We start from the raw sequence: 21021 nt of genomic DNA, 5'->3' as shown, positions 1-21021 counted from the left end.
CATTCAGGGGATTGTCTTGTGGAGGTTCCCCAGCCTGCCTTTCTGGATTCCAGTCCTGGCTCTACCACTTACTAGTTGTGTGACCTTGAAAAAATTATTTATTCCCTCTGAGCCTCAGTTATCTCATTTGTCAAATGGGGGGACAGTAATAGTATCTGCCCCACAGGATTGTGGTGAAGGTAAAATGAATTAATGCACATAAAGCCCTTACAACAGTGCCAGGCACAGAGTCAGTGGTCAATGAAATGAGCTAGTACCACTGTTGTTGCCATCTGCACCCTAACTCTGCACCAAGCTCTATAAGACAAAGCATGCTGCCAGCCTTTGACGGGCTTATGCACCCATGGAGAAGACAGAATGTGGGGTGGTGACCACCCCCAGTAGGACAGGAGTTAACAAACCACAGGGGGTTCGCCCACAGGTGGTGGGCGGCAAGCCCTCCGTATACTAAGCGTTGGGCAGTGCCCTAGCTGTCTGTAGACCCACCAACTCAGCAAATCCTCACCACAGCCCTGGGAAAAAAGTCACTGTGAACTCCAGTGTGCACACGGCAAAATTGACACATAGAGTCCTGAGTTCCGGGTTGCTCAGCTCTGCACAGCCAGAATTCAAACCCAGTCTTTGGCATGCCACACTCCTTCCTTGTGGGAACTCTGGATGCTGGAAGTCTGCTCCTTCTTACCTAGAGAGCTGTGTTACAGGTGACCTCTTGTGTAATCCTCACAAAGACTCCCATATGGTTGCTGGATGGCATTTGTTCTTCTTGCTAAGGAAACCGGGTCAGTGGGATTCAGTAACTTGCCCAAGGTCACACAGCTTATAAGAAACCAGGTATGTCTGGCCCCAGGTCTTCTATTACTGTGCCTTATACAGCCATGGATTCATCAGACCCTCTTGAAATTTCTGCTCCGTGCCACGTCCTGGGGCTAAATGATGGGTAAACAATAAAGAGTTCCTCCTTCCTTCCTTCCTTCCTTCCTTCCTTCCTTCCTTCCTTCCTTCTTTCCCTCCCTCCCTCCTTCCTTCCTTCCTTTCTTTCTTAAGATTTTATTTATTTATTCATGAGAGAAACAGAGAGAGAAAGAGAGAGAGAAAGCAGAGACACAAGCAGAGGGAGAAGCAGGCTTCATGCAGGGAGCCCGACGTGGGACTCGATCCCGGGACTCCAGGATCAGGCCCTGGCTAAAGGCGGCGCTAAACCACTGAGCCACCCAGGCTGCCCCAAGTTCTTGCTTTCAAAAGAAGAGATCGGATAACTACACATAATAATATAGGACAAGGAGGGTTAAGGACAAGAGAGGCATAGGGTTCTGGGCAGTGATATGGAAGCAGGGATAGGGTTCCTCCCAGCCTGGGAAGTCAGGGAGGGCTTCCCAGAGGAGGTTACCTCTCAGGTGACATGTAAGCCAGCTCCTGAAGGGTGAGAAGGATTTGACCATGCTCACAGGGAAGGCTCTTGGGCAATGGGCATCTCACACATCTTCTATTCTATGACACACCCAGCTGGTCATTTTCATGTAAAAGACCCTCAAGGTTACTTTTAGAAAAAATGGGTAGCAGATGTCCATGTCATCAGAACGATGTTCTATAACAAGGCATGGGAAGTGACTGCTCCTCAGAGTTGGAGAGGTTGCAGAAGTGTCCTGAAAGGGGAGTAGGGAGCTGAGTTTTATGTGGGGCTGGAGACCCGTGTTAGATTCAGGCAGGTGGGGCTGACTGGGGCAGGTTGGTGTGGAAGGTGGGCCATGAGGCCAGCATGGAGGTGAGAGGAGAGCTGCAGCCAGGGCCAGGGGAGGCAGAGCTCCGACTGAGGCAGGGTAGCAGGGAGAAGGGAAAGGGACAGACCACGGTAGCAAAGGGGACAGTCTTATGTTGCTATGTGCCGCTGGCAGAACAAGACAGAGACAGCCTTCACTTGGTCATGGTTATGGGGGAAATGAGATTTTCTTTAAATGAAAAAAAAAAAAAAAAACAGCTGATGTATCCATCATCCATGCAGCAAATATTTATTGAGCACCTGTTATGCACATTATGTGCCTTGTGCACATTGCTGAGGACAAGCGTGGTCCTTGCCCATGTGGAACATACAGTCTAGTCTAGAGGGGAAAACAGAAGTTAATCAGATGATGACACAAGTGAATGTGAGAGAAAACCATTACACATGACTATGGGAGGGAGCATTCTAGCTCTCGTCACCATAGCACCATCCTGTTGGGTTCAGATTGTCATTCCCTAAGGCAGCAATGGACAAACTTTCCTTTTCTTTGGGCTTGTTAAAAGAGTGTGCAGCTCTGTTAAGTGTGCAATAAACATCAGCCACCTGTGACCGGGATCAAGGATCAGGTCGCCCACTGCTTCCCACTACTCCTGAAGTGGCCCTTTCTCCAGAAGTCTGTCCCCCTCCTCCTACCTCCAGAAGTCTGTCCTACCTCCCCCACCTTCCTCTGGGGCCACATAGGCCTCTGGTTATTCCTCAGTCTCTGGGCTCATGCTTCACAGGTGCTGCTTGCCTGATTAACTTCCCACTTTCCTACAGAGCTCGGTGTGTCGCTTCTTCCAGGAAGCCCTCCAGGGTGACAGCTTGGTAGCCCCTGTTAACCATGCCCATGGTGGGCAGGCATGCCTTGCCCTGCTTTAGATTTCCTGTAACTGACATGGTTTCCCTGCATCCTCAGAGAAGCGGTAGGATGCGGCCTTCAGCCTATTCCACAGCAGGCCCTGCCAGGGGCACACAGTGGGGCCAGTTGCCATGAGGAGAGGGCTCTTCACAGCTCCTGTATGTTCTCTGCAGCAGATACAATGGGAGACCAGCAGCCCTGAGTCCTTCGAAGGCTGTAGGGGATCTCAGGAGGCGTATGCTGGGACCCACACCCACCCTTACTTGTATTTCCAAAGTGGCTTAATTGAAAGGAGCTCAGCCTTGAGATCAGATACCTGAATTTGGAGTTCAGCTGAGCCATTTATCAGCTGTGTGACTCTGGACAAGCTTCAGTGCTTCTCCAAGCCTTGGTCTACTCTTCTTTAAAATGGGCTCAACAGTACATCATCGGGGGCATTAAATGAGATGACTAGAAGTATGCAGGCTAGTGTGGCATATTACAGGGCCCCAAGATGGGAAACCTGCTAGTGCCAACCGTGTGCCAGGCCCCAGCTATGTGTGTATCTTGCTCCCTGCAACTTCTCTACGAGGTAGGCCATGCTGGGTCAGGTCCCTGCCCCAGGCTGCACTTGGCCATCCCCTAGCAGCCAGGGCCAGGACTGGAGGAGGCGGCAGCCTGGGATCAGTCCCCTCACTGTGCTTCTCCACAGGTCCAGAATGTCCATGGAGCTTTCAACGCTCTCGGAGGAGCAGATAGACTCACCTCCAACCGTATGTATCCCATATCCCAACTGGGAACAAGGAAAAGGGAAGACGGGAATGTCTATCGAACACTCACTATTATAAGCCCAGGTGTGAATACTCCATTCCCACAGCTGGCCTGTGAGGAAGGTGGAATCAGCCCTGTCTTACAGAGAGAAGTGGCTCGTGTTGCACCCCGCCCCCCCGCCCCAGGGAAAGTACGTGACTGCTCCAAGCACCTCGTAAGAGCTCAGGGAATATCAGCTACTATCATCATTATTGCTATCATTACTGCCTCATAATTGTTTTTAGTTGAGATAATCACCTAAGATACCACAGGGAGCCCAGGCGGGACCAGAATTCATCGTGGCTCCAGTGGCACTGTGAGAACTGGGCTGGGGGTGGCCCTGTCAGGTCTGCCCACCTGGGCCACCCACCCAACCCCACACTCTCCTGCTGGAGCCCCTTCCACCCGTGAACGCCTCCTCCCTGAGTCCTCTACCTGCTGGGCTCTGTGACACCTTGGCCCCACTAAAGTGTCACACACTGACACACCTTTGCACACACCTGGTACCTGATCTAATGAATTTTTGCACACACACACATGTGTGCACACACATGGGGCCTTGGACATGTGCACAGAACAGGTCCAGGAGGCCCATCTGCTTAAATGGATTCACCGCTGGATCCTGCAGGACAGGTGACCTTGACTTTCCTTTTTTTTTTTTTAACAAATTTTTTTTTTTTTAATTTTTACTTATTTATGATAGTCACAGAGAGAGAGAGAGAGGTAGAGACATAGGCAGAGGGAGAAGCAGGCTCCATGCACCGGGAGCCTGATGTGGGATTCGATCCCGGGTCTCCAGGATCGCGCCCTGGGCCAAAGGCAGGCGCCAAACCGCTGCGCCACCCAGAGATCCCGTCTTTCCTTATATCCTCACCTGAGCTCACCTTTTTAACCACAAGGCTTTTCTCGTTGTTTCTTAAAATGCATTCTGCTCTCCGCTGGTCAGAAATTCAAGCAAAAGAGAACGTCTCTCTCCATGACCGATCCCCGACCCTCAACAAGTCACATTTGTCATTTCTCCGCATCCCCATGAACCCTTGTCTATCAGCAGAAGTCATTGTCTCAAAGCCAGTAGACAGCAGTTTACCTCCTGATTTTTGTCCTGGACATCTTTACATGACCACAGTTTTTGTACCTTGTTTCCAGTGGTGCCAGAGGCACAGCCGCCCATCTAACAGCTCTGCCATGCTTTATTAAGGCATTGTCTTCTCATGGAAAATGTCTGTTTCTAGTTTTTTACTATCACAGCAATGCTTGTGATATTTATGGTATTTGCTTTACATTATCCCCTGGCTTTACCCCTGTGTGCATGCCCATTGGTGCCGCCTCCAGCAGTGGAGGAGCATGTAGCAGTGCCTCTTCATTTTCGTGCAAATGTCTGATTCTTTTTTCTTTTTTCTTTTTTTTTAAGATTTCATTTATTTATTTGAGAGAGGGAGAGAGCACAGAGGGATAGTGAGAGAGAGAAGCAGACTCCCTGCTGAGCAGAGAGCCCGACATGGGTCCTGATCAGTCTTGATCCCAGGACCCTGAGATCACAACCCGAGCCGAAGGCAGACACTTGACTGACTGAGCCACCCAGGCATCCCAGCAAGCGTCTGATTTAACAGAGGCAGATCCTTCCGATGTTGGTGTAGTTGGTGTGGTTCTGTGGAAGGGCAGCATGTCACCCCAAGGTGGCCATCCACCTGAGCCAGCAGGTAGCAGGGACTCTTCAGCTACCTGATACTGACATAGAACCGAGCTAGGAAGGACCCAGAGTGTGTCCACCAGTAGAGAGTATGGGCAGAAAATCCTGCCTACTCAGGCTGGCTTCTGCAGAAAGAAAAATGCATTAGATCAGACACAGGCAGCCAGGGGTAGGGCCGGCTAGCATTCCCTCAGCTCTCCAAGCTTGGTCTCCCCAATGGGCCTTTTCTGCTCCCAGACCTTCCCACTGAGGGCTGCTTCTTGTCATGTTGGTCTCAGCTCAAATGCCACCACCTTGGAGAGGCCCGAGCTGGCCCTTATTAAAGTAACGCCCACTTCTAGTCAACTATTTTTCCTTAGCCCAGACCAGTCTCTGAACATACTGAGGAGTGATAATGAATGTTTTAGCTGTGGTGATGATGGCATTGTACTTGTTGTGTTTTGTTCTTTAAGAGTCTTTATCTCTTATAGAGACATAACTAAAATATTTGTGGATGAATCAATGTGACGTCTGGGATTTGCTTGAAGATAAAATGGGTAGGGCGAATGATGGGGTATGGATGAAGCAAAAGAAGCAAAATTGACTGTGTGTTGTTAATTGTTGAAACTGGGGAATAGGATGCCAGAGGGGTTCTTTATATGATTCCTCATTTTTGTGTGTGTTTGAATTTTTCCACAATGAGATGCTAGCAGAGAAGGGGGCTGTGAGCACAAAAAAGTACATGGGCCTGCCTGGATCAGGTCAGGGCAGCAGCCCCTAGGAGGGGTCCACCGGCAAGGAATCCACGTGGGTGGAATTAGAATGTGCAGTGTCTCTAGAGGGCATTTGGCAAATTGTATCAAAGGCCTTAAAAGTGGTCATTGCCTTCGAGTCATCATTTCTACTCATAGGAGAGTAAGCTAAGGAAATAATTAAGAGAGTATGCAAAAATTGCGGAAAATAATGTTCATTAGGTCATTGTTTATGACAGTGAAAATGAGGAGCAGCGTCAGTGCCTAGCCATGGGGGTTGGTTGGGTGCATTTACGTGGCTGCGCTGTGAGATACCTGCAGATGTGTCAAACTTCACTGGCAGTCAGGCAGCAACATTAACTGAGCACCTACTGTGTGCCAGGCACAGTGCTAGGGTATATTGCAGCAAATAAAACAGAGTGGAGCTTATTATTTTCTGTGTCTTGTGCTGGTATCTGTGGTGTGTAGTTCTTAGAAAAGGGTAGCAGCCCGGGTGACTCAGCAGTTTAGCGCCGCCTTCAGCCGGGGCCTGATCCTGGAGACCCAGGGTCAGGTCCCCGCCGGGCTCCCGCATGGAACCTGCTTCTCCCTCTGCCTGTGTCTCTGCCTCTCTCCGTCTCTCATGAATGAATAAATAAAATCTTTTAAAAAAAGGTGGGGGGGGGGGGGTACAGCATGATTTAATTTTAGGAAAACATAAATATAAGCCTAGCAGTTTATACACAAGAATGTAAATCCATGGGTTTTTGTGGATGGTGGATTTGTGGGTGTTTTTTATTTATTTTTTCTCTTTATGATCATCCCTATTTTGTACAGATTTTAACAGAACTATTACAGGTCTGATTTTCATAAGGCTTTCACTCTTTCATTCCCTCAAGTTTTTAACCTGGGGCAATGGGCATTTGGAGCACTGTATCTCAAGTATGATCTTTGGGCCCCTGGTTTACAATGCAGATTGTGAGCCACTCCAGAGCCATTGAGCAGGACTGAGGCCCAAGTGTCTGCCTTTTAAATCCTGAGTGATTCTCCTGCTCCTGACACCTGAGGACCACTGTGGGCTTGAGCAGAGGGATGTTGGGGTCTTCATGGGCTTATCCCTGAGCCTTTTTGAGGTTTTCAGAGGGAGGCAGATCTCAAGACAGTTCAGGAAGCACCACCCTTTCCTTACCACTATGCAGCATTAGCAGGAATTCTGTATCCTCTAACCTCTTACAGCAAGTGAGTCCAAGGACTCAGAACTGATTGAGCCAGTAGACCAGGATTGGAACACAAAAGACTAAATTTCTGTGTGGTTTCAGCTCCATGACCCCTGACCTGACATTCTAGAAGACAATAGCTGAGGGGTCCTTGAGCTTCTCTTAGCATCCCAGAAGCATGATCCAAGGGAATTCAGACCTTTCCTGGGTGATATTTGGCAGCAGCTTTGGGCCAGCATCCTGTCAAACTAGTGTTTGATTCCACTTACCTCATGCTTATCAGAAGCTGATTCATCTGTTCTTCCATTCATGCCTCTGACCAGCCATCCCCCCATCCGTTCATTCATTCAGGAAGCACTTGCTACTGTCCACTCTGTGCCAGGCCTATCCAGGGTTCTGGGACAAGAGATGAGTAAGGCTCTGTCCCTGCCCTCCACAGCCTCCCGCCATCCAGCAGTGGTGGGTAAGAGTTACAGTGGAATAGGATAGGGCCAAGTGGAGGGAAAATGGATCTCCCGTTAATTGAAAATGGGGAAAGAAATCAATCAGTTCTTCATAAATGCAACTTTTCTGGTTTGTGGGCTCTTTTAATATATACAGTTTTTGTTTTTTTGTTTTTTTGTTTTTTTTTAAGTAATCTCTACACCCAACACAGGGCTTGAACTTAAAACCCTGAGATCAAGAATCACATGCTCCACCAACTGAACTAGTTAGGCACCCCATCATGGGCTCTTTCTTTTAGAGAAAACTTAAACCCAACTTGCTTCAAAAGCAACAATTTTCATACAGGACCTGGGGTATAAGTGAAATGTGATCTTTATGAAAACCTGCCCTCTTCCTTTCCCAGAGGCTAAAACGGCTAATGGTTTCTTGGGTATCTTTCCAGCAAATTCTATATATTCTTGCATATAGAGAGTGAGTCTTCCCTGCCTCCAGACATGGAAACATGGTATTCACTCCGTTCTGTAACTTGGTTCTTTTCACTTTACAATACCTCTTGGACAATGGCTTCTCCCAGGACCCCTTCTTCAATGTTTGCCCTGTTGATGGCCATTTGGGTAATTTCCAGAATTTTAATTATCCCATATGGTACAGGAATAAAGATCCTGATAAGATGGAGTCTCTCAATTCCTAATATCCAAGGGAGAAAATGAAGAGAGGTTGTTTGGTGATGAAAATTTGGAACAGCCCCCCCTACAACACCGAGTAGGTTTAGCGTTGAAGTGACATAGAAAGACTTGCCAGCTGGGCAGTGCTTCTCCCCCTGCTTCATCCTGCTGTGTCCTTCCTGCAGCTCTCGCCTCCCACGACTACATCTTGAAGATCGTGCCCACGGTGTACGAGGACAAGAGTGGCAAGCAGCGGTACTCCTACCAGTACACGGTGGCCAACAAGGTACGTAATCTGTTGGCACAGCTGTGTGCAATTGCGCCCCCTGCTGGCCATAAGCAGAAAGGACAGTATCTCAGCACGATTCCCCGCTGGGTACCTTGAGGGGGCCTTTCCTGTGGGGCTGCTCTGGCCAGGCTCTGTCCCTGGGTAAAGATGAGAGGACATTCTCCGAGTCAAGGGGAGGAAATCTAACCAGGAGATGGGGTTGAGAAAGAGCCTTGCGTCTGGCCCCAGTCCTGCAGACTCAGGACCCTGATTGGTCAACACACAACAGATGCTCTCACACTCGGGGTGCAAGCACTTTATCCAAAATCACCAGATGACCATTGGTTAACAGGAATGTCTTAGGACCCCAGTACTCAAAGTCACAGAGAAGTAGGTAGGCCTTGATGGGAAGCAGAGCACAGTCAGAGCCAGCAGAAAGGGATGAGTAACCATCATTTCAAGCTGGGACAGCCTCTAGCTTCCCCGGAGATGACCCTGCCAATGGACGTGAATGCTTGGAACACATTAGTTGAGGCTCCTCCAGTGGATCCCTTTATTTCCAGGGCTATCCTTTTTCTTCTAGGGCTGCCCAAACCCCTTACAGGTGATGATAATAATAGAATAGTAGCTCCCATTTATTGAGCACTATGGGTTGGATATTATGCTAAGCTCTCTACTTCTACCATTTTTTTCAGTCATGACAGCTCTGACTGGGGCTGTGATTGTTCCCATGTTACAGACTTGGGGACAATGACACAATCATTGGCACTGAGAGGTGGTCGTAGAGCTACAGAGCGGCCAAGTGGGGGGTTAGAACTGGGTTCTCCTCTGGCTCCAAAGCCTGGCCTCTTGCTCACATCACCCACTCAGCCTGAACAGGGGCTGGTGAGTCTGTCTCAAGTGACTTGAGGTCCCACTGCCTGGATCTACCTGTGCTGATTAATATTCTGGTGTCACTTTCCAAAGGGAGTTCTGTTTCTCTTCCTCACTGTCTGTTGAAGGGCATCTCATTGCAACTGTCAGGTGCTCACAGCATCTAATGGCTGGGATATGGAAGCAGTCTGAGCAGAAAAGATGAGGCTGGCACAGAATGCCTATTCAGACCTGGCTCAGTCACTTGCTAGCTGTGTGGCCTGGGACATGTCGCACAACAGTCCTGTGCCTCCATTTACACGTTTGTAAAATGGGGATGGTGCCCATCTCATAAGATGGCTATCAAATGAGGCAATGTTTTAAAAAAACACTTTTTCCATAAAGGAGGCTTTGGGATAAATGGTACCTAGTTCTGCTCCTCTATCCCTCAGCTTAGGCTGTGACCCAGACAGTCACCTTGCCCCATCAGCTCTCCCTGGAGAAAGCTGATCTTGTTTTGCCCAAGGCTTCTTCCCCTGAGGCTCTGGCAAAGACCCAGCAGCCAGAATAGCCGGCTCAGCTCTCTCTGTGGCCTTGGCCCCAGCCTGCCCCGGGAAAAAGTGGGTTGTGCCCATCAGAGCCAGCGGTGGGCCATCAGGCCAGGTAGGTCAGAGCTTGGGCCTTAGCATTTGAGATTGGGGGTGACCTGTGGCTTAGTCGGGTCTACAGTTGTTGTGGACAAATGAGAATAGCCCAGAGGTTTCCAGCAAATGCCCAAACCAGAGAGGACCCATATTAATTCAGCTCATTAGCTTTTAATCCCACCAGCCAAGTGCCATCTCAGGAAGTCTGTGGTAGGGTCCCTCTGTCTTTCCAGTTCTGTGTGCTCCTTCTTTTAAGATGCCCACTCCCCATATGGCCTTTATACTCATCTGTCTTGCACACACCCACACACACGCACATACATACACCTCAGGATGTAGCCTGGAATGACCCCCTCCCCACTAAGCCTTCCAGCCGGCCTAGGGGAAAGTCAGTCATTTGTTGCTGGTGCCCCCAGCACCCCAGGCCTCTATGGCACAGCATGGACAATGTGGCAGTGTTGCAAATACTCTTCTACATACATTCCCTTCTCCAGATTGTGACCCATCTCTGGGGATGGGGCAGAGCTTCCTGCCCTCAAGGTCCCCAGCAGCCAGCACTGGGCCAGCACCCAGGAGAGGGGTGTAAACAGTAAACAATCAATGAGTGAATGAATGGATTCATGGCAAGGAGTTAGAGGGGGAAATAGGCTTTTACTCTGGGGAAGCCCAAATCACACCAGTCCTTTTACACCTAATTCTGGTGTTGCTTTCAGGTCATACAATCAGTTTTCAAGCAGCCAAAGGGGTTGAAAATATCCTCAGCAATGCTTCCCTTTCTAGATGCTTGACAGCAGAGCCTCCAGGGGAAGGGGTGAGAGGAACCGGTGGAGTCTGGCTCCAGGCCAGAGAGAGAAGAAAGCCCCTTCTTGTGGGTCACCAGGGGACCCTCTGCAATCCAACTCCCGCCCCCCCATGAGCCATGGTTTGTATGTCTGGTTCTCACATCCCCCATCTCTCTTCCCCTACCCTAGGAGTACGTAGCCTACAGCCATACAGGACGCATCATCCCTGCCATCTGGTTCCGCTATGACCTTAGCCCCATCACGGTCAAGTACACAGAGAGACGGCAACCTCTGTACAGGTTCATCACCACGGTAAGTAGGTGAGGCACCTGCCATGAGCTCCTTCTCCTGGCACCCCTACTGGTTCTCAAAGGTACAGGAGGCAGCCTGCAGGGCTAGGATCTCAGGCTGTACACAGGAGGTTGTGATCCCTAGGATGTTTAGAAATATTATCAGAATTGTGTCAATATTGATGGCATTTCATCAAGAAAATATTTTCCAAAGGGAAATGTCACTGAATCAATTTAATTTGTTAGGCAGATTTTTATATGGCTCGATGAGATGTTCATGATTCTCTCCAGGTTTTATTCTTATGGGTTTAGCAGGGTTTATCCTTTTCTGTGGAAATTTTACAGTGAAGATTTAACTCATTTTTTTTTCTGTGTCTATTTTCTAGCTATAGCTGCTGCTGTCAGGTTTCTACTTTCTTTCCTGCCTGCTTGTTCTCTGATTTTTTTTCTTTGATTTTTAAATTTATTCTCTTTTTTTCCTCTCTTTGCCATTGTCTCCATCAAGTCTGATTTTTTTGTGGGGCAGCTTTGAGCTGTTGTCATTTTTCTTTGATGCTGAGTATTTCTATCAAGGATGCTATTTCCTGGCCTTTCGTTCAAAGTGTTCTTGGAGGCAGAACAGTAGGCTCACGGCACCCTGCTTCAGCCAGGAGGCCCAGAGATGTTTGGTAAGCCAGAGTCAGCTGAGATGCAGGAGATAGGATGATTATCCCTACCTCACAGATTTGGAAATTGAGGCCTACAGGCCCTTATGCTTTTGTACCTCTTCATATTTTTAATAGTGATTCAAGCTCAGGGGTCTAATCCTGGATCTTTCATTCCTAGCTCTCACTAGATTTGCATTAGTCAGGACTCTGTTACAGAAAAGATACAAGCTAACATCCAGCTGGCTTGAGGGGTATCTAAGCCTCAAGCATGGCTGGATCTAGGCACAAATGTTGTCAAGAATAGGACTTTTTTTTCTCCTGTTTTTCTCTATACTGGCTTCATTTTCAAATAGAATTTACTAGTAGAAAGTGCTTCTTTCTCGGTAATTTGACCTGAGTCGTGGATAAGATAGTACTGTCACTGGCCTCACTCAGCTCCCATTCCAATCTTGTGACCTAGAGAATGAAAGGAGCAACCCAGTTGGCCAGCCCCAGTCAGATCATGAGGACAAAGATTGTGAGCAGTGGGGTTCCCCAATAGAAAAAAGAGGGGTCAGTTACTAGAAAACAGAGGGGTGGATTTTAAGAGGCAAAAGGTCAGATGTCTGCAACAAAACGTCTCCATCTTATGATCCACTACATAGCAAGAACAGTCCCTACCCTCCCTGCCTCCCAGGCCTCATGGGACTCAAAGGACACCATCAAAGGGAAGCTCTCTGCCTGATAGAAAGCCATGTGGATACAAAGGGTGTCAGAACGCTCGTGCTTCTATGAGCCTCATGACAGACTTTTGCTGCTTTCTGACTCCATACAAATTTGAAACTTCTAGGCAACAGAGGGCACCTAACATAAAGCTAAGACACCCAACACAGATTAGAAAAAGGTATTTGTCACACACACAAGAAAGGAATAATCTTCAGAATTTACAGAGAGAGAATTCCTACAAACCAGTAGGAAAAAGTTAAGTGACCAGAAAGAAAAATGGGTGAGGACTTGACCATTCATGGAAGAGACCATACTGGCCATGAAAAGATACCTGAGGGGGATCCCTGGGTGGCGCAGCGGTTTAGCGCCTGCCTTTGGCCCAGGGCGCGATCCTGGAGACCCGGGATTGAATCCCACGTCAGGCTCCCGGTGCATGGAGCCTGCTTCTCCCTCTGCCTATGTCTCTGCCTCTCTCTCTCTCTCTCTCTCTCTCTGACTATCATAAATAAATTTTTTTAAAAATTAAAAAAAAAAAAGAAAGAAAAGATACCCGAGGGACGCCTGGGTGGCTCAGTGGTTGAGCGTCTGCCTTCAGCCCAGGGCATGACCCCGGGTCCTAGGATCAAGTCCCACACCAGGGAGCCTGCTTCTCCCTCTGCCTGTGTCTCTGCCTCTCTCTCTCTCCCTCTCTCTCTCTCTCTCTCTCTCTATTTCTCTATGTGTGTGTCTATCATGAATAATTAAATAAAATCTTTAAAAAAAAGAAAAGAAAAAAGATACCTGAGTTCCCTAGAAATTGGAAGAATTTGATTCAAAATATAAGACCCAATTCAGTCCTATCAGACTGGCAGAAATTAAAGATCCACCACAATAGAGATTGAGAGGATACACAGCAAAGGGGACCTGCATACGCTCTCTGGTACCAGGTGGATTGGGTCAGCCACTGTGGCGGGGCAGCTGGTGCACAAAAGCTGGTGTACAAACCCTTTAACCCAAAAGCCAGGGAACTTGTGAGCAAGTGATTTTACCCAAGGCCCTACAGGGTAGCACCCCAAGTCTGCTTGTTTGTTTTTTTACCCCAGTGCATACCCAGAGTAAGACAGAAACTAAGATATGAGTAGGTATGTTTGTGCAGGTGTGGCCTGCTGCTCAGAGGCCCTGGAGTCTGTGGCACTGGCAATGGCAGAGAAACCCCTTTGCCCCTGTCTCATTGTAGAGTTGAGAAGGATCTTCATGTCCCCTTCTTATTTGCTCCTATATGCCACATAGCTGAGGTTCTGAGTGTGAAAATCCTGTAGCAAGTGACTGAGAAATGACAGCAACTTCATTTATTCTCTAAACTTTTGCTAGAATTCACCACATGCCAGGCCCTGTGCTGGGCAACAAAGATAGCTGAATTTGACTTTATCCCCATCCTTATACTTCTCCCAGCTGGTAGGGAAGATGTGTGAACATGCAGAGAAATGAAGTCCCATCCAGCAAGGGTTCCATTGGAGCTGTGCACCAGGCACTGTGCACAGTGCAAAGACTCCCTTTTGTTTGGAAAATTTGGAGAAGAAAACCCAGAGATGGGTCTTGAAGGATGGGGAGACATTTTTCTAGATTGATGAGTGGAGGAGAGAGGGTCTTCGCACAGGGAATAGTATGTGCAGAGGTGCCCAACGATAACATGTTTTGTGAAGGCCATGCGGCCTCTTTTAATGGGGATGGGCTTCTAAGAGCTGGAGATCCCAAGAAGTCACAGGGAAGAGCTTATCCTTTATAACCCAGAGGACCAGATACCTCCCTGCCTCCATGTCCTTCTCCTCCTGTCTTTGGCCATCAGCCTCACCTCCATTTCTGCCCCCTCCACCTTCACTTGAGCATGGACCATGCTGAGTGAACCTCCTGACATCATTAGCCTGGTGGTTTTCCTGAAGGCCCCATGCCACCATCACGGTTGCCTTGGCAACCATGGGGTCAGCCCCAAGTGAGCCAACCGGCTGTCCCTGGCAGATGGCATCATTGTGGAGCCTCAAAGGCCCTTGTCACGAGGCGGCAGATGTAGGGATGACGCTCACATGCAGACACACACAGCACAAAGACCCCCCAGGAGCCCTAGCAGGCTGGGGTGGGGCCAGGATGGAAGTGGAGGCACCTGCTGTGACTTCTCTTTCTCCTTTTTAAAATCAAACACTTGTGTGCAAAACCCCCAAGCCCCAAATGGGGGCCTCTGCAAATAGCTCCTCACAGGGGCTGCTTAAGAAAGGGCTTAGGCCAGAGGCCAGGATGTCGTCATGTGGCGGCTGCAGGGCTGCAGAAGCAGCTGTGGGTGGGCTGGAATGAGATGGGGTATAGTTTGAGGGGGTGTGGAGGGGAGAGGCCAGTGGGGCCTCCCTGATGCATCTGTGCCTATCAAGTACCTGGCTTCTTCGAGGTTACCCCTCTAGGGCTCATGGTTGACCAAGGACCTGGCCATTCTGAGCCTGAACAGAGGAGGATCCCTCTTCCCGGAAGTCTCCACCAGGCTGTACAGAGCTTCTCCATCTGGGCACCCAGGGCGTGTTGCTCAGACTTCCACTTTGTGCTATTCCAGAAAATTCCACCACTAAAGGAATACACACATGGTATTTAACAACAGGCAAGTGATCCCCTTCAAGGTGCCTCCTCCCACACACGCACATGTGTCCCCTGCCCCTGCCACTTGCTGAAGCCCCTTTTCTGGGATTGCCTTCAAGTGGGTTGTGGTGACAGATTGGATGACTTCAGGAGTGTCACATCACTTTCCTTGTGTGTTTTATTCTATTAGGCAGGAACAGCCAGAAGTGAAAAAGTACCAAATTGGGACAGTTGGGCCATGACAGTTTTTGCCTACCAGAAAGTACCAGTTGGCAGTGGCGTGCCTCATTGGGCAGCAGGTGTAGCTGTATTAGACATAATCCCTGCCCTCAAGGTGCTCCTGGCCAGGAAAATAATCCCCCCAAACTTTAGCGTGCACTTTAGAATTGCCAGGCCTGATAATGATGAGCTCCAGGCCTGATGCCCCTGTGTGTCCGCAGCATCTAGCATGCACAGAGCCTAGCCTGGGTGTAGGTACTCAGAAATGTACAAGAGACAGCTGCTTGAAGAAGTGATCGTATAGCTACACTCATTAAGCATCTACTACATACTGGGTGACCTTATAATTATCTTCTTTAACCTTCCCAGGAACCCTCCAAGGTAGATGATATTATTCCTGTTTTATGTATGAATTCACTGAGGCCCAGAGAGGTAAAGAAACTTATCCAAGGTCACATAGTCAGTAAATGGCAAGGCTGGGGCTTGACCCCAGAGCTCATTCTGTTACGTCCCCTACCCCACCACCACCACCACCACTTAACTTGGGAGCCTCCATCCTCCAAAACAAAGGCCCTCAAAGATGTTCCAGCAACAGAGTCCCCGATACCAGGATGATTTGATATGGTGACTCCCTACTGGAAATGAAGAGGAAATGTTACAGCAGGAAAACAAAGTGATATTGTGAGCATGAGTGATAAAATCACTGTCACACACACACACCACAAAAACAACAACAACAGCAACAAAACCAACCTACATCAACTACAACTATCCATCTAAGACTGGTTGGCTGGTGGTTCACAAATGTTCCTGCCCAAATCTGATTACCTTTCACTCAGCTGTTTAGCCATCTGCAAGGATTTGCCATAGGCAAAAGGCATTAGGTACTCGGGTGGAAGATGGGATGCAAGGGAGACAGTAGAAACAATTGAGAACGAGTGCTTGGATGGCTCAGTCAGTTAAGGGTCTGCCTACAGCTCGGGTTGTGATCCCAGGGTCCTGGGATCGAGCCCCATGTCATGCTCCCCACTCAGTAGGGAGCCTGCTTCTCCTTCTTCCTCTGCCATCCCCCTGCTTGTGCTCTCTTTTTGTGTCAAATGGATAAATAAAATCTTTAAAATAAATAAATAGGGCAGCCCCAGTGGCGCAGCAGTTTGGTGCCGCCTGCAGCCCAGGGTGTGATTCTGGAGATCCGGGATCGAGTCCCACATCAAGCTCCCTGCATGGTGCCTGCTTCTCCCTCTGCCTGTGTCTCTGCCTCTCTCTCTCTAGCTGTGTCTCTATGAATAAATAAATAAAATCTTTAAAATAAATAAAAATAAATAAATAAATAAATAAATAAATAAATAAATAAATAAATAAATAAAACAATTGAAAAGACAGGCTTAAAACTAGGGAGGTTTTACCCACTAAGGCTATATTAGTAGGGGGGAGACCAGCTTTGTAGCTGGACCCAAATGTCGCCTACTCAGACTTCCCTTGGTGTGTCTCTTGTACCTGGACCAGGAGCTCCAGGAAGGCAGGGCAGGGTCTTCATCATCGCTGGTCTCCAGACCTGGGGCATTGCAGGCAGGTGATAAGCAGGCGTCAAACACTGAGCAGACCAATGGAGGGGTATACACTTTGGTCCACCCCCACACCACAACAGCTTCTATTATGGGGGTTGTAGCGCAGAGCCCACCTTAGCAGCTCAGTGATTCAGGGCTGGAAATGGGTAAAAAACTTTCATTCCAATCTTTCCAAACTTTTGAGCAGAGCTAGATCTCCCAGAGGATTGTGTACCAGGGACAGATTGCTCCAACTGGGTCTGCACAGATCTCTCAGCGTAATGGAAGCTCCTGGTGCTTGCTTTTTGAAGACAGACTCTGAGACACATAAGGAATATTGGAACAGAGCGAGCTCTCTTACAAACTACACTTATTTTTACAGCTACACAGCTTCTTACTTCATAAACTTTGTTGATGGGGTCCCCTTACTTCAGGACATTTGATATGTAAAACTTCACAGAACTGAGAAAGGAAATACAAAGAAGCCATCTGTTCATGAAGACAGGGACTACAGGGAGCCTTCCAGTTGGGGGTGAAACAGACTGGTCGAACAGAAAATAAGCAGTTCCTTTGCAGCCTTCCAGACCTGGATTCTCATCACCCTCCTCTGTTGGGTAGCTGTGTGAGACCTTGAACAAGACAGTCCCTCTCTGAGCCTCTGCTTCCCCATCCATGAAATGGGGGTCGGCCCACTTCTGTAGTACCTGGAAAGACTGAAGAAGAAGGCAAAGGACAGGGACGCCTGGGTGGCTCAGTGGTTTAGCACCTGCCTTCGGCCCAGGGTGTGATCCTTGAGTCGCAGGATTGAGTCCCAGGTCAGGCTCCCTGCATGGAGCCTGCTTCTCCCTCTGCTTCTCCCTCTGCTTGTGTCTCTGCCTCTGTGTGTGTGTGTGTGTGTGTGTGTGTGTGTGTGTGTCTCATGAATAAATTAATAAAATCTTAAAAAAAAAAAGGCAGAAGACAGTGCCATCTCAGGCCGGACACACAGTAGGTGCTCAGCCGAGGTGGGTTTTGGGGGAGGGAAACGGGTATTTGCCCCCATTGTAAGAATGGTGGGGAGAAGACTCGGTTCTCCCACCAGGCTCCTGTCCTAGAGGAGGGAGTGGGGGGTCTGGCAGGCGTGATGCCACTAGTTGGAGACCATGACACCCTGTCCTCCCCCACTTTTCCAGGGCTCAGTCATCAATTTCCTTCCACAACAGCCCCCACCCCTGCGAAGCCACAGCTTCGGTGTTCTCATCCGCGGCTCCAGTCTGTCTGCCGCCACCGGCATCTGATGCGACACCGATTCATTATTTATTTCCTCATACTGTGCCTTTTCCATAAGCTTTTCAAGCAATGCTGCCTGAATGGGGACAGTGAATGAACAGTTCCCCGGGCACTTGTGGTACAGCAGGCAGCCAGACAGAGGTCATCTGGGTCCTCATGGGGAGGGGGGAGCTCCATTTTACAGACGGGAGAAACTGAGGCCCAGAGGGGTGACCTGGCTTTCCTGGCCAGAGTGACAGAGCTGGGATCTGACCACAGGAAAGTTTACTCCAGAGCCCACAGTCTCCACCCCCGCCCCCATGTTGGTGTGTGTGTGTGTGTGTGTGTGTGTGTTGCTTCTCCACTGCCCACTGTGGAAAAGTAAATGGTGGGGGAGGGGCTATGGATTGGGAAAACATTAGTGTTGGTGGAACAACAGAGGGATTCAGCTCTCCTGCCAGTGCGACTGAACGCGTCTTTTCCATATTATAAGGAATTAAGAGCCATAATTAAAATGTAAGGGAAACACACACACACCCCTTCTTTTCATGGTAGACAAGCTGACTTCATTCTAGCCTAGTAGGAGGTTGGGAAGCTGGTAGAACCGCAGGAAGTCTCTGCTAAAGAACAAAGGGGCATTATTGATGACTTCTGATGAAAGCAAAAAAAATGCATTCCTCTCAGACTCACTGGGGCCTGGATATCGAATTGTCCTTGTTTCCATTTCTGGAGCCAGGGCTGTGGACCAGAGTAGGGTTGCATGTGCTGGCTGTGGTGGCCCCTTCTGATCAGTGGCCCTGCTTCACCACCCTCTCCTGAGGTTATCCTCCTGCTTTAGGGCCTGGTCAGGAGGCACAAGAACATGGCAGTGGTGAGGGGGCAAGGGACAGGCATTCATGGCAACATGTGTGTGCGTGCGTGTGTGTATGTGAGACACTAACACTCGTTCAGTCTGACAGCAGTCCTGAGGGTTGAGGATTAGCCTTCCCAGTTTTGTTTTGTTTTGTTTTTAAGATTTTATTTATTTATCTGTGAGAGACACAGAGAGAGACAGAGACATAGGCAGAGTGAGAATCAGGCTCCCTGAGAGGAACCTGATGCAGGACTTGATCCCAGGACCTGGAATCACGATCCGAGCCAAAGGCAGATGCTCAACCACTGAGCCCCTAGCCTTCCCAGTTTGTAAAGTAAGGAAACAGAGGTATGAGAAGTAAGGATGACACAAGGGCACATGACAAGAGGGGTCCCAACCAGAAGTCTCTTTGTATCAGGTATTTCTCATAACTTCTCAGTGTTTGGGGTTGAGGTAGAGTCTTGCGGAGATTGTAGAGCTCCCTGACTGGTCAAAGAGTAGAAACCACCTCTGGCCTAGGCACTCTTCCCCAGAGGGATATGCTTCATCACAACCACTTCTTGGCACTTGTCTGAGGAAATATCCTGTTGAGGTCTCACCTACCCCATCTGTCCAATGGGCTCTTGGAGTGCTTGGGACCTGGGCAGCTGCAAAGAATCCGCATGTGGTGCCTGGGACACCTTTGCTGTCCTGTTTTTCTATTAATTGGCTTGTTCTCAGCTAAAAGAGCCAGGTAGAAAAAAGAAAAATTGAGACCCAGAGGCTTGCTCTGGGAAATAAGTGGTATTTTACCCATTGTTCTTCTTAGAGTGGGTCTCAGAAAGGTTTGGAAAATCTCAGATTTTAGCAACAAGGTTGGAGCCCTCCGGTCAACCACAAGCTTAGAGGAGGTATCATTTACTGAGCACTTACTAAGTGCTGGGAGCTCCAGAGGAACTTCCTGAAGTATGACAGTTGGCAGGGTTTGGGGTGGTTTCCCGGAGCCGTGGATGAAAAAAAGCTGAGGCCCAGAAAGGCTGTCCATGACTAGAGTGAGTGAATGACAACCACGAATCAGCTTTCCAAGGCTGAGCCCTTACTGCTGCTGTGGCAGGGGGGTGTCCTAGCAGGCCCCCTGGCACTCACCTCATCCCCACTTTGCTCAGGAGCCCCCTGTACCACATCCAACAAGGTGGTATCTGATTGGCTTTATCTTCATTTGTATTCACTTGTATTCATTCACCTTGGCGCATCCCCGTGGATGAGAGAGATGCTGGGCCACCATCCCTCTCAGCAGCTCTTTCCTTAGTCTGTTTTTGAGATGTGCTCTACAAATGTGGTGAAGCCTGTGATCTTGTCACCACCAATGTACGGCCTACGTCCAAAGACAGATACACCATTGGGTGCAGCCTTGTGGCTTCATTGATTTCCCTGTGTTTGAGACGTAGGAGCTGTGGCCTTCTCAGGACACAGGGTGGCCATGACCAACCACCTCCTTAGAGAGGCTGCTAGATTTCTCCCAGCTTTTTAGGTGCCTTATCCCACTCTGAAATGTGCCAGAAATCCCCCCTCCTCATTTGCCCAGTGACCAGCACCTTCCACAGACATGGAGGATTATGGGAGATGTACTGCAGAGCTGGGTGGTATCAGAAGATGTACATGGGAGCTCACTGCAGGGCCTCCTTCACCTTAGGCTGACAGCCGCTCACTCTGATGGTGCTTAGTGGCTTGCGTGCCCCAGGGCCTCGGCTCCCCTGCAGTTGTGTATTTTCTCATGCATGTGTTGTCTTCTCCTGCTCCTGGCTGGCCCAGGAAAAGGAGGCTTCAGGCTGGGTTTCAGGTGTTTATGAATCACAGGCAGGCTCGGGTTCCAGAGAGCGTGTGTGTGTGTGTGTGTGTGTGTGTGTGTGGTGGTTTTTTTTTTTTTTTTTGCTCCATTGCACTTAAGTCACAATTTCCTCTTCTCTGATCCAAGCTCTAAAAGCATTTTGCGGTGTAAAATCTCCTATCATCTGATCCATTCTACCGAAATAAACCAGCTCCCCTGCCGTCATGTTCCTTGAAAAGTGCCCCTGCGTCATGCTCTGAGGCTGGCAGGGAGAGGCCTTGCCTGCTGAAAACACTTCACAATAATCCCCCCAGCGCCCCCCGCCCTCTTCACTCCCTGGGGGGCTGCTCCGGTTTCTTGGGCTGTTATTACTGGAATGCCAGCTGCTCCACTTACAGCCCATCTGTACAGACCTGTTCTGTCTTGGG

General features: G+C 49.1%; 1 protein-coding gene across 1 annotated transcript in view; it reads left to right on the top strand.

Annotated features, from left to right (window-relative positions):
- The window catches only part of ERGIC1 (endoplasmic reticulum-golgi intermediate compartment 1), a 102573-nt gene that overhangs the window by 77712 nt on the left and 3840 nt on the right, over positions 1 to 21021 (top strand). Inside the window, exons 8-10 of the mRNA XM_077895519.1 lie at positions 3310 to 3370; positions 8319 to 8419; positions 10869 to 10991. Of these exons, the coding sequence (XP_077751645.1) occupies positions 3310 to 3370; positions 8319 to 8419; positions 10869 to 10991 (285 nt within the window). The remainder of the gene's footprint in view (positions 1 to 3309; positions 3371 to 8318; positions 8420 to 10868; positions 10992 to 21021) is intronic.

This window comes from Canis aureus, chromosome 4, assembly GCF_053574225.1.
Source record: "Canis aureus isolate CA01 chromosome 4, VMU_Caureus_v.1.0, whole genome shotgun sequence".
Taxonomy (NCBI): domain Eukaryota; kingdom Metazoa; phylum Chordata; class Mammalia; order Carnivora; family Canidae; genus Canis; species Canis aureus.
Note: the sequence above shows the minus strand (reverse complement) of the source record. Positions and strands in the feature narration are given on the sequence as shown.